At 38.8% G+C, this 13,161-nt stretch overlaps 4 protein-coding genes and 1 pseudogene across 8 annotated transcripts in view; 3 read left to right on the top strand and 2 right to left on the bottom strand.

Annotated features, from left to right (window-relative positions):
• The window catches only part of LOC137490940 (uncharacterized), a 627,578-nt gene that overhangs the window by 522,592 nt on the left and 91,825 nt on the right, over positions 1-13,161 (top strand). The window lies entirely within an intron of this gene.
• Positions 1-13,161, top strand: part of LOC148682145 (uncharacterized) — a 208,802-nt gene that overhangs the window by 166,816 nt on the left and 28,825 nt on the right. The window lies entirely within an intron of this gene.
• Positions 6,384-6,457, top strand: LOC137495106 (U6 spliceosomal RNA; annotated as a pseudogene).
• Positions 7,745-13,114, bottom strand: LOC100007824 (uncharacterized). 3 transcript variants are annotated; one of them, XM_087248475.2, is made up of 10 exons: positions 13,097-13,114; positions 12,591-12,685; positions 12,050-12,510; positions 11,516-11,843; positions 10,628-11,381; positions 10,333-10,542; positions 9,973-10,241; positions 9,533-9,792; positions 9,169-9,414; positions 7,745-9,076 (listed from the first exon to the last, which is right to left on the bottom strand). In XM_087248475.2, the coding sequence occupies exons 3-10, from the start codon at positions 12,232-12,234 to the stop codon at positions 8,320-8,322; spliced, it is 3,009 nt and encodes a 1,002-aa protein (XP_087104601.1). In that variant the 5' UTR covers positions 12,235-12,510; positions 12,591-12,685; positions 13,097-13,114; the 3' UTR covers positions 7,745-8,319. The 3 variants fall into 3 exon arrangements, with proteins under 3 accessions (XP_087104601.1, XP_087104600.1, XP_087104599.1); XM_087248474.2 differs by lacking the exon at positions 13,097-13,114 and having other exon boundaries at positions 7,745-8,507; positions 8,647-9,076; positions 12,591-12,854; XM_087248473.2 differs by lacking the exon at positions 13,097-13,114 and having other exon boundaries at positions 12,591-12,746.
• LOC141381695 (uncharacterized) overlaps positions 12,999-13,161 on the bottom strand; it is a 287,837-nt gene continuing 287,674 nt past the window's right edge. Inside the window, exon 5 of the mRNA XM_087249490.2 lies at positions 12,999-13,127. Within this exon, the coding sequence (XP_087105616.1) occupies positions 13,093-13,127 (35 nt within the window). The 3' untranslated portion in view covers positions 12,999-13,092. The remainder of the gene's footprint in view (positions 13,128-13,161) is intronic.

Below are 13,161 nucleotides of genomic sequence, written 5' to 3'. Positions count from 1 at the left end.
TCAGGGGAGAGCGCGAACGCAGTCCCCCACTACCAGAAATTATGCAGTCGAGATTCCCACATTTGGGGAGCTCGCAGACATCTGCCCAGGGAACGTGCAATGGTAACTGTAGACTGTAGACTCTCGTCAAACGAGAAGCCGCGATTGTCTACAGTTTGCTTAGACCATGGGCTAATCGGAGGGATGCATTGTCTAAAGTTTAAAATCAGGGCCAATCAGCGCTAAGGATTTTCCAAAGTTTCTCTTGCTCTGAATGCTCAATTTATCGGGTCAGAAAGTTCATCTGCCGAGATAAATTCGTATGTTAAAGTGATTTTGTGTGGAAAGTTATTTTTATACTGTTATATTGATGCACAGTATGTTTTGTTCACGACATGTTTAAAACATCTCACTTTTTGAGCAGTATTCGTGAGGCTGCGCCTTCAGAAAGTACACCTGTCGTAGAGATTTCGTGTGGTAAGTTATTTTTATACTGTTATATTGATGCACAGTATGTTCTGGTTACATCACATTCGAAGTTTTTCACTCTTTGTGCAGCATTTTGTCTTTGTTCGTGAGGCTGCGCTGTCAGCAAGTACACCTGTCATAGTGATTTAGAGTGGTAGGTTATTTTTATCTTGTTCTGATAAACAGTATGTTTTGCTCACATCACATTTAAAATATTTCACTGTGTATGCAGTATTTTGTCTGTGTGCCTGACGCTGCGCTGTCAGACGTTCATCCATTACAGAGATTTTGTGCGGTAAGTTATTTTTATTGTTACATTAATGCTAAGGTCACATCATGTTTGAAATATCTCATTCTTTGTGCAGTGTTTGGTCTGTGCTGGTGAAAGTTCACCTGTCCTAGAGATTTCGTGTTGTAGGTTATTTTTATACTGTGATATTACTTACATGTATATATGGCTGCACAAAACCTGAAAAAGTTTAGCTTATGTATTATTTTCAACGCTTGTGTCGGTTTGATAGCTCCATTTACATAGTAAACAGTTGTTTCATTAAAATATAGCAACCATCATGCTAATAAATAAATATCCCTTCATATACAGCAATATATGTGACCATGACAATTATTATCATTAGTTGTTACTATGAGAAGTGAAGAACATTTTAAGATCTTAGCTGGGACAAAACATATGATCCATACCTGTACACAGTAAAATCATCAGAGTAAAATTTACTCAGTTCAGAGAACATTTGGTCCCTCTCTAAATTGAGCAAAATTTACTCAGCAGCAGAGTAAAGTTAATGAGCCGATGATGAGTTTAATTAAGTGATGATTGAGCACTGATGAACACCTGCTGTTAATATGCAGAAACAGAAGAGAAGCAGCAGCAGCTACGCTCATTGCTTACCTGATTGACTTTATTTCTGTCAGATGTTCAAAAAATCCATATGAGACTATGGCGAGGGGGCGTGGCCGAGAGCCGTGGGAACGAAGTAAGGCCACCGCGTAAGTGGATACACCTGCGGTGCGCACCTGCCTCAGATCCCACGGAAGGAGCTCTGGACCATAAAAGGAGGAACTATGGCAGAGGAAGCCGAGAGAGGACCGGGCCCGGACATATTTTAGTTTTGCTTTCACTTTGACGGTAGTCTTCGTGAGGAGCTGCCGTCCGTTCGTTTTGGTTTAGACACGAAGACTGCCGTCCCTGTTATTAATAAATATTTTAAAACTGCGTCGGTTCTCCGCCTCCTTCTTCCTGGTGGCCAAAGGGCCATGAACTTTATTACAGTGGTGCCGAAGCCCGGGAGAAGGAGGGACGCGTTGTCCAGATGCCCTTGCCGCTGAGAGAGGGGCGAGTGTTTGGGAGTTAACCCGAGTGGGGGAGAAACCCGTTCGTCTGCCCAGAGTGCCGGGGCGGCCTGAGGCTGGCGAGGAAAGGATCTGCCTGCTGCCATCTCCCAGCATGGGGAGGAGCAGGAGACACGGGGCTCACCACCGAAGGGGAAAGTGCTGAAGGGAGCCATCCAACAGAACCCGGGGGAGTCGCCGCGATCCACCATGATGCCAGAGCCTGCATCCATCCACCGAAGCAGGAGACCAGAGATGCCGCCAGCCAGCCAGGAGAACCGCCGCCGGACGCCAGAAGACAGACGGGTGGATAGATTCCTCCACAGGGCTCCCAGCACGTCGTCGCATCTCTCAGCTGGTGGAGGACCGAGTAGCAGCGTGTCTGGAGAACCGAACCCCAATTTTTTTTTTCTTTTTCCTCTCTCCCCTTTCCTGGTCTACTCTGTCTTTCCTTTTTTTTTCATCTCCTGTTCTCTTGGCCCGTCTCATATAGGTCTCGCGGGGGCTGTGGCGCCAACCTCCCCATTGTCTCCGTGAGAAGCTGCCGTCCCTGTTATTAATAAATATTTTTAAACTACGTCGGTTCTCCGCCTCCTTCTTCCCGGTGGCCAAAGGGCCGTGAACTTTATTACAGAGACTTATAGTCAAGTCCAGTGTTGTAATGAGAAACTAAATCATTTGGTGATGAAAGGTTAGTAATTTCAGGAAGAGAGTTAATACTAGCAAAAAAAGGATTCTAAATTAATATGTTTTATGTTACGGAAGGAAATAGTACGGAGAGGTTTGGTGGAAGAAAGAGAGAGTGCAAAATTAAATGAGAGAAGAAAATTATCCGTTATAGGGAGTTCCTCAGCAGAGAGGTCAATGGGTGAAACACCAGAGCAGCAGATGAGGTCGAGGGTGTGTCCTTTAGAGTGTGTGGGAACATTGACATGCTGTTGAAGTCCAAAGCTCTCAAGACAGGATATAAAATCTCTTGTAAGGGAGTTATTAAAATTATCCACATGAATATTAAAATCTCCTAAAACTATAATATTAGGTGAGAGGGTGGTAATATGTGTTAAAAAGCAGCAAAGTCATTTAGAAATTCATTATTTAGTTTGGGTGGACGATAAATTATGGCAACATATGTAGGTGTGGATCCAGAAAGTTTTGAAATCATAAATTCGAATGAAGGAATAATGTGAAAATGTTTTTAAAGGAAAATGAGAAAGATTTTCAAGAATGTGTTCTCAAAATTTTCTACATTTGTTTCAGAAACAAAGTGCATAAAAGACCAGTTTCAGAACAATTTTGGAAAAAAATATTTGTGGAAATAGACGAAGAGGGAATCTGGAAGAATTTAAAATGGAAATATTTAGACGCAAAAATTTAAACGTTGGATTATTTTATCAGACATAATGTTATTTTCACTGAAACAAAACTGGCACAAATTGGAAGCAGTGAGAATGCATTATGCAAAATATGTGGACTGGAAAATGAAGGTATTATGCATTTGTTTTTAAAATGTGTTGAATTAAATACATTTATGGCAAAGTTAAAAGAAAGTATTAAACAAATGATGCCAAGTAAAACAGAGCAGATTGAGGAGGAGACAGAATGGTATAAAATATTTTTATTTGGTTTTAATTAGGGATGCACCGATATGGATTTTTTGACCGATACCGATAACCGATAATTCTTCAGACTTGGAGGCCGATAGCCGATATGTATAGGCCGATAATTATATATATTTTAAATTGTTATATTTTTATACAGCAAACTTTATAAAAGATTGAACTGCTCTTATGAACTGAATAGTCTATACTTAAAGCAAAAAAGCTATGATTTCGAAATTGCAAGGTGATTATAGACCTATATTCACCATTTCACATAAATCTGCATGCAAAACATTATTTCCTTTTTATATAGCAAATGAACATGCACATTGATTGTTGCATAAAAATAATAGTTTAAATAACAAAATTATATTTATTTAACAAGCAAGTTAAATATACTTAAATATATAAATATACAAATCCATTTTAAATGAATTGAGTAACATATAATAATAAGTATTATTTTTTAATAAATGTATTACATTATATTCAAATATAATTCTATGTTTATTTGCAACATAACTAAATATAGCTTTTTTGAATTGCATATCAGTTAGATAAAATGTTTTTATAATTCGGACATTTATTTTACACCTTTTAAGAAATAAAATATTTTAATAGTTCAATAATAAACATACTGAAATATTGACTTTTAAATGTTTTAGAATTTTGTCAATTATATTGACCGTAATGTTCAGGTAACTTATTTATTAATATTAAATAACACATAATAAAATATTTAAACAACTGATTAAACTAAATATAGTACCTAAAATATTAGGTTGTAGGATATAAGAAATATTACATTAAAATACTTTCAAATTTAAATTTCAGGCATTGATATTTAAATAGGTTTGTCAATTTTTTTAAGTTTAATACATTATTTAAAAATCCAATTAAATATATTTTAAAATATTTCATTTACATCAATGTTTACAGTTATATTTACATATACACATATTATTTTTAGGTGTTACTGCATTTACATTGAATATTTACCTAAATTTAATTTACATATTAAATTTAATATTACAATATAATTTTATACCATTTTATTTTTACTGTTAGCTAAACTAGAGTTTATAACTTGTTTATGAATAATATACAGAACCCTAATATTACCATCCTTTAAATTACACAATGATAACATTAAAGCAACCACATGAATATGTGTACGCAGTGTATTTTTGGAAGTTTTATTTTATCTTTCAACTCTTGTTTGCAATAAATGAATAGAAAAAAATTATGAAAAGTGTAATATAAATATTGTGTAAACTTATTCGAGTCACAACAGATAACTCACTCTTGGGACACTGTAGCTACTGAACAAATATCTTTTAAAAAAAAAAGCTGAAATGTACACAGAGACAAGAAATAAAATGTTTATTTACACAAAATATATAACCATTTATACTTTTAACATATTAGGGCAGTACAATATAGCGTAAAATTATTTTATTATCACGACAGTTTATGCAATATTTAAAAAAAAAAAATCACAAACGTATGATAAATTATTATTTTTTAAACTACCTTCCCAGTAGTTGCTGCTCGGCTATTTGCTAGAGCAGCTCAAAGCTTAACCCAGAGCTGAAAATAAACACTAATAGCAGAAGTTAACAAGAAAAAAGAAAATGACAACAGCCAATCAGAGTCAGAATATCTTGCTTATTTGTTTAAAAAAAATGATGTTTGCACCTTTACAGTGTTTTTAGACTTAGACTTAATTTTTAGAATTAGTTATTTGCATCTGAACAATATCTTTTAACTGTTTAATATTATTAAGTAAATGATTTAATAACACAGATAAAAAATGCATTTTTGTAGGGAAATGTTATCGTAGAAATAATCGCATTTTCTATGCTATCATAAATGTTATTTTAGAAATAATAGCATTTTCTATGCTATCATAAAGCCCTACAACTTGTACATGTATATTTCTATTTGTTTTATACAAAATAAACATTTATCTTGCTTAGTTGTTTTAAAGACTAAATGTTTGCACCTTGACAGTGTTATTAGACTTATAATTTTTAGAATTAGAGTTAATTGCATCTGAACAATATCTTAACCACTTAATATTATTAAGTAAATGATTTAATAACACAGAAAAAAAATGCATTTTTCTAGGGAAATGTTATTTTAGAAATAATCGCGTTTTTCTATGCTATCATAAAGCCCTAAAACATATACATGTATATATCTATTTTTTTGTCAAACAAAATAAACATTTACAACAAAGCTTGTCGTCTTTATAGTCTGTTTTGTCTCCTTTTTTAATTTCCTCTATCCACTGCACCACTTTATAAATCGCGCTTCCTGGAGGTCCCGCCCAGCGGCCAATCGGAGCGCACGTTCAGTGGAACTTTCTCAAAGAGCCAACGGCACGCTACATGACATGACCAAATTCGGAAGCACGCTTTGTGGAACTTTGCGTCGACCAATCCCGAGCCAGACGTCGGGCCAATCAGGAAGAAGGGAAAGTGGAACTGTGGAACGGGAAGGGAACCGAAGATTCTCCCGCAAGAGGCGCAAGGATGACACGCAAATCAGTGAAGCGCACCATATTGCTATTTTAGTGCGTGGGTAAAAGTACAGAAATGAAAAAAGACAAAAGGCTTTTCACGATTCCAAATGGTGCATGAGGATGGGTTTAGCAAATCGTGGGAGGTGCTGCTGGGTCAACTGGAAAGTCTACATGCATGGTGAAAACGAATGTGGGATGCTTTGATCGTTTGTTTTGTTGTGCTAATGCACTTCCAAAGCCTTTGCTTTAGTGGGACTTTGCCATAGGCTAACCTGACACTCTAATTTCCCCAGTCTTTAAACTTGGTGACCTACTGCATCAATCAGTGTGCCTAGCACTGACAGGACCAAAGCTCTGTAGTGCACGGCATACAAGTGGTAACATGGCTCTCCAGGTCCCACCACCTTGGAGGAACATTGCTGGGACTCGAGGCGTACATATGCCCTGAGCCTGTCCACTCATCTGTGCTCGCTACGGTGGCACATATACTAAAATTGGATCGATACAGAGAAGATTAGCATGGCCCCTGCGAAAAGGAACCTGATGGATCTTCTCTGTCCCCACCCTGCGGCCCCCAGCGATCCTCTCGACGTCACATGGCCTTGGACTGCAGGGTAGTGACCCCTGAACCCCATTGGGGTCACCTGTGGCCTTGAAGGGTGCTCATGCTTGCTGAAATTAAAGAAATGCCCAATATGGTAAAAAATCAAAGGCGGGCCCAGGGGCGGGCTGGCAGGCTACCTGAAACTGGCATAACAAGTAGCCATGTGCTTTCTGGGGTATGACAGGTGCATATTAAGTAGCCATGTGGACAGCTGTCATTGTATATCAGGCAATCAAGAATGTGTATTACAATGTAACTGAATAATTTGAAAAAGAAAATTCATTTTAAAGGAGTTACATTTAATAATAAAAAAGTATATTTTGTAATAAATGTATTAAAATATCTTTAAATATTGTATGTTTATTTACAACATAGCTAGCTAAAATGTTTTTATAATTATGACTTATATTTTATATTTTTTTAATTAATAAAATATTTTAATGGTTCAATAATAAAACATACTGAAATATTGACTTTTAAATTGAATATTGTATAGGGTAACTGATGTTAAATTAAAACATTCAGTTTAAGATTACATAACGTTTAGGTAACTTATTTATTAATATTGAATAGCATGTAATAAAATATTTAAACAAAATTATCATAGTACCTAAAAATATTAGGTTATAGGATATAAAAATATATATCTATAATATATATAATAATTAAAATATATTATAATTAAAAGAGTCTAAAATATAAATATTAGGCATTAATATTTAAATAGGTTTACTATTACTTTTAAGTTTAATAAATTAAGAATATAATTAAATATATTTTAAAGTTGTATTTTATTTACTTTAATTTTTACAGTTACATTAACATATACACATAATTTTTAGGTGTTACTGCATTTATATTGAACATTTACTTAAGTTTAATTTACAATATAATTTTATACCACAATTGTTTTTTACTGTTAGGTAAACTCTATTGTTTATAACTTGTTTATCAATAAAATACAGGACCCTTAAATTACACAATGATAATGTTAAAGCCACCACATGAATATGTGTACGCAGAGTATTTTTGGAAGTTTTATTTTATTAAATAAGTTCTTTAACTCTTGTTTGCAATAAACGAATAGAAAAAAATTATGTAAAGTGTAATATAAATTAAGTTATTTGAGTCACAACAGATAACCCACTCTTGGGATACTGTAGCTACTGAACAAATATCTTATAAAAAAGAAAAGAAAAAAAGCTGAAACATACACAGAGATTAGAAAAAATTAGAAAAGTTTATTTACACAAAATATAGAACTATTTATACTTTTAACATATTAGGGCTGTACAATATAGTAAAATATTAATTTTGTTATGACAACAGTATATGGGATATAAAAATCACAAACGTATGATAAATTATTATTTTATAAACTACCTTCCCAGTAGTTGCTGCTCAGCTATTTGCTTGAGCAGCTCAAAGCTTAACCCAGAGCTAAAAATCAACACTAACTGCAAAAGTTAAGAAAAAAGAAAATGACAACAGCCAATCACCTTGACAGTGTTTTTAGACTTAAAATTTTTAGAATTAGGAGTTAAATTGCATCTAAAAATGATCTTTTAACCATTTAATATTAAGTAAATGATTTATTAACACACACACAAAAAGCTGCATTTTTCTAGGGAAATGTTATTTTAGAAGTAATCAAATTTTTCTAAGGTATCATAAAGCCCTAAAACATATACAAGAATGAATATATATATATATTTATTTATTTTTTATTTTTATTTATTTTTTTAAACAAAATAAACATTTAGAACAAATGTACAAAATTGGTCATTTTTAAGAGTCTATTTTGTCTCTCCTTTTTTAACTTCCTCCATCCACTGCGCCACAGTTTTCCCAGAAGCCTTTGCACAAAAGTGGACGCCTCTGAACTGGCTATGGCCAAATTCTTTAGTTTTTGGCTGGCCACACTTTTGGCATAGGAACTGCTGAGGTGCTTGTCTTTTTCGGGGAGTCAAACCTTGAGCTGCTGCTGCAGCGGCTGCCTCCGCCAACTTCTTCCGCCGCCATGCTGTGGTCTTTGGCACCCTCTTTTCATCTGGCGCAGCAACTGGTGCGAGTACTCCAACAACAGTAACAGGCGCAGCACCAGCAGGAACAGAAAGAGGCACAGCACCAGCAGGAACAGGTGCAGCACCAGCAGGAACAGGAACAGGTGCAGCACCAGCAGGAAAAGCAACAGTCTTAGCAAAGCCTGCAGAAAATGATTCAAGTGCTGCGGTAAATGCAAGTGCTGCAAAAGGTGCTGATGTGGAGGCAGGTGTGAGGTAAGTGGCTGTGCCAGGAGAGACATGAGGACCAGGTTTGACAGATGCTGCCGCTGTGCCCACAGGAGGCGGTCGGCCTCGAGAACGCGGTGCTGCCTGTCCAGACGCATCCTGCGGTATTGCAGACTCGAAACACGAGTGTCCGTGCTGGACTGCTTCCGGCAGTTTTTGTAGCACCGGTGGGAGCGGTACAGGGGCCACCAGAGGAGCAGAGAACGCCTCGATGTCCTGCTGCAAAACCTCCCTCTCTTGCTCCTTTGTTCGTGCGTTGAACCTATGAACAGAAAAGATAATAGTTAGTATAGGTGTTAAATTATTTTGAATATGAAAGGAGACACAAACAAGAACAATAAATACTGAACCTACCACTGTGAGATGGTAAGCTGGTTCAGCTCAAACAGTTTTAATTTAGTTTGAGCCATGATTCCAGGGCTGCCCAAGACTACATCACGGATCTTCCTGTAGTCCCTTAGAATGGCAGCCCATCGGTTCACACGAACTCCGGAGATGGTTTGCCTGGCAGGGTGGATTCTGCAGAGAGCCAGGCAGATAGCTTCCACTAGACGGCTTGCACTGGGCCACTGTGCAGGTCCACCTTCACCAAGGAAGCATCTGTGAAATGAAAAGGGACATACCATAAGACACATATCAGTCAACCACATCAATAACGCTGGTTCCAAGACTTGCTATGAATAGAAAAATAAAAAAAACAGAATACAAAAAAAGCTACCTCTTTAGACTATCTGTGCCGGGGGTTACGTTGGTCTTCGAATGGCTGACCTTAAAGCGACCCTTCAGCAGTTTGTCACGGTGGCGGGGAGGATAGATGAGAGGTCCCTTGTCATGATCTGCTAGGTGGTTCCACAGCATGACAATCTTATCTACCATACTCTGCGTGACAAACCCCTGATGCCGCAGGTCAACCAGACAGTCAGCCAGTCTAATGACATGGTCATATCCAGGTTGGCCATCTGGTCCCACACTCTCCATCTGTACATGAAAACAAACAAACAAATTAATAAAAAATAAATAAATAAATGTACCAATATGAAATGACTTTTTGTTAAATTTTACTCAAAGTTAGTCATTCCTTTGTGGTAAAATTAAATATCAGAATCATCACGTATCATGACATCACAGTGTACACAGTGTGTTTGAGTGTTCATTGACCTGGCTCTGACTGGACGACGCAGGAGAGGAAGACACAGCTGCTGGGTCTGTCTGGGATGAGGGCTGAGAGGGGTTTTGGAGGTTGCCCTCAAGCTCCATAAATTCAGTGGGCTCGTCGAGGTATGCATCCTCAAACCCCTCATCGCCCTCCAGATCAGCCAGTAGGTCTTCATTCTGAAGGTCATCGGGAACATCAGGATCTTTAGCCAGGTCTTCCTCTAGAGCTCTATTGGTCTGAGAATACAAGTATTCCACACCAATAAGCTCTCCTGTAGAAATACAGAGTTTATTGCATAAATGCTTTAAATAAAGAAATGGCTGGAAAACAGCTAAAATAAAATGTCTGCATTAATGCAATACCTGTATATTCACCGGGGCTGGTGTAATCCTGCACCAGTTTCTGTCCCAGGAGCTGCTGGCTCAGTATATTGCAGTACTGCAGCAGCTGGCCACCGTAGCAGATGTTCTCTCTGCGGGCACCCTCTACTGCAGCGACCCCACGTGCCTCATTCCACTGCACCAGGCCTTCCAGCAGGTACATTTGAAAATGCAAAGCATTTGCACTTGTACCTAAAAACAAATTTAGAAATGATTGTAAAATCATAGTACAAACACACAAATAAACAACAAGTGGCATTTTTTGGGTAATGTTAACCTGGGACGAAGCGATTTAGGTGCAGGTGGAATGACTCCAGAGATGTGGAGCCACGTGCACAGCGATACACTGGCAGAATGACCCCCTCCTTGGTCACCTGCCCTGTTTTCCTGTACAGCTGTACACCTGGCGGGTCCTGGATGCAATGAACGTGGCGCTGCTGGGTCTGCCAGATCTCTTGCATCCTCTCCTGGTCCAGAAGTCTAATCCCCATGGTGTCAGTGGCCCCCATGAAGTCTTGCAGCAGCTTCTCAAGAAGCTGCATGGTCTCCTGGGCCCCTCGAGTGCGGCGGCGGCAATGCTTTGCCAGTTCTTTGGCAGTGGGCTGGCAGCCTGTCAACCGCTTGGCCTCCATTAGCCTCTCCACATCTGAAGCATCCCATTCAAAGATGCAAGCAGTGAGGCGCTTCATGAAGGGTGCATAAAGCGGGTGGCTGTCTGTGGTCACTCCAACGGTAAACCGCCGCATGAAGTGCCACACATCCAGCCTGACAATGAGCTGGTCCCACTCGCTAAACATTGCAGCCGCCTTTCCTTTCCCAGTGGCAGAGCAACAGTCCCGGTCCACATAGAGAAGTTGGGGAGGAACTTCTCCAGCTCTCCGGTAGCGCTCCACGAGTCTAGAGCACATGGGAAGCAGGCCATCACCCTCTGCCTCAGTGAGGACACACATGAGAACCTGGCCAAACTCGTTGCCCACATCTGTGACCCATGCTGCAGTGCCAGCAGCCTCACCAGCCAGTTTCTTAGTGACCTAATACAGGATGAAATATAGTAATATTATAGAAGACCTGTTGTTTTACGGTTGGAAAATAACATATTGTGACAAATAAATTAAATAACAAAACAGTAATGTGGCAATGATGTTATCAGTGTGTGTATTTTTACCTTTTTAGTGGAATCCATCTTTAGGATGGTTCCATAGATGGAGGTCACCCTAGCCTTTAGTTCAGGCAGCCGTGTCAGTACATCTTTAGCATACACTGACAGCAGCCATGCCGGACAAGGCACAGGCACCATCTGAGGTAGCCGGGCAGCGAGACTGCTGGGATCTGTGGTGCAGTCTGGGAACTTCCCAACCACAGAGAGATAATGGGTTGTCTGGGCAATCCATTGCTCTCTGTGCCTGACACACAGGCTTCGGTAGGCAGACGTTGCACTGTTCCCAAGTGAGCGTCCCCGCATCCACCTCACAATCTCCTTATCACAGGACAGCCTATATAATAAAAAATACACACAAAAAGGCAGCTAAATATCAGACTAATCAGAACAGACATTTTTCCATGTTAAAACTAGTGCTGTCAAACAAATAATCATGTTTAGTTAGTATTTATTTAATATATTATATGCATTTCATGTATTGTACGTGTGTGTGTGTGTTAGTGAAATATATATATATAAAATCATAATAAATATGCCAACCTGTAGGTCAAGACTGCAGGAAACATTTCCCTGTGGACAGGATCAAGCTGGCTAAGAATATCTTGAGACCAGGCTGCTAGCTTTTTTTTGCAGGACCTGCATTCAAGATATTCTGTAGCCATGTAGTACCAGCCACTGACGTCCAAGACTTTCCTGACCGTCCTGTACAGTCCACACGCCGTCATCGGGAAACCAAGACGCCGACAGTTAGGCTGTGAACACAGCAGCCGGTATGCCCACAAGCGATAAGGGACCCACAGGAACAGCCTTGCATGATAAAAGGCATCTGGTGATGAAGGAGGTTGAGAATACAAAGGACGGGGCCCAGGAGGATGCCACCAGAGACGCAAGTTTTTAGTCAGCGCCAGTCTGCCAGACTTGTCTCTGGTGAAAAGAGCCTTGCTGACCCACAAATGCTGCTCCTTGGGAAGTGTCTGTTTCCAGCCTTCTGGCAGCAGCAGCTGTAAGGGAAAGGAAAAACAGAAATCGTGTACATGTCTACTTTTTTGGTGTCTGATTTTTGACTAGTCATTTTACTTACTTCCTCTGTGGGCAGAGGCTGCTTTTCTGGCGCAGCAGCTTTCGACGCAGAGGGCACAGGTTCAGGCCGGACGGGTGGTTCAGGAGCCAAGTCAGCTACAGTGCATGGCACAAAAAAAAAGGAAATGAGATACATAGAATTGGCACAATCTCTCATAGTAATACTTCTAACAGAATAAAAAATAATAATAATTTACTACTGCTAGATATTAGTACTACAATTAAGCATTAGTAACATGTTAACATTAGTTGTTGCAATGTATGTGATGATTAAAATTATTGTAATGAGATGAAGACGAGCATAAATATGTGATGATAAAAAGTTAGTTTAATGTTGAGCGGGATGAAAAATGGCGGCGGTCGGTGGTAAAAAAAAAGCAATTTGTGAGGAAAAAAGCCTAAGAGAGAAAAAAGCTGTCATTATATTTGGTAAAAAGCAGAAAAAGATAAAGGTTAGAAAAAGCCAGGTTAGCTACCGATGATCAGAAGGTGTAGTACACCTCCTACCTTACTGCTTCCAAAACCATCCAGCTGAAAGCTGCTAATACATAATAACAAACCAGGTTATATAA

This window comes from Danio rerio, chromosome 4 (assembly GCF_052040795.2).
Source record: "Danio rerio strain M-AB ecotype USA chromosome 4, GRCz13ab, whole genome shotgun sequence".
NCBI lineage: Eukaryota > Metazoa > Chordata > Actinopteri > Cypriniformes > Danionidae > Danio > Danio rerio.
The sequence above is the reverse complement of the archived record's forward strand: the minus strand, read 5'-3'. Positions and strand labels throughout refer to the sequence as shown.

What these genes read in the sequence shown, in the direction of transcription:
- LOC100007824 (XM_087248473.2), bottom strand. Translation starts at nt 12,746, where the DNA reads ATGAGAGATTGTGCCAATTCTATGTATCTCATTTCCTTTTTTTTTGTG. An exon ending in AGCCTCTGCCCACAGAGGAA is followed by an intron (nt 12,511 to 12,590) that starts GTAAGTAAAATG and finishes TTTCCCTTACAG; the next exon opens with CTGCTGCTGCCAGAAGGCTG. An exon ending in CCTAAATCGCTTCGTCCCAG is followed by an intron (nt 10,543 to 10,627) that starts GTTAACATTACC and finishes ATTTGTTTTTAG; the next exon opens with GTACAAGTGCAAATGCTTTG.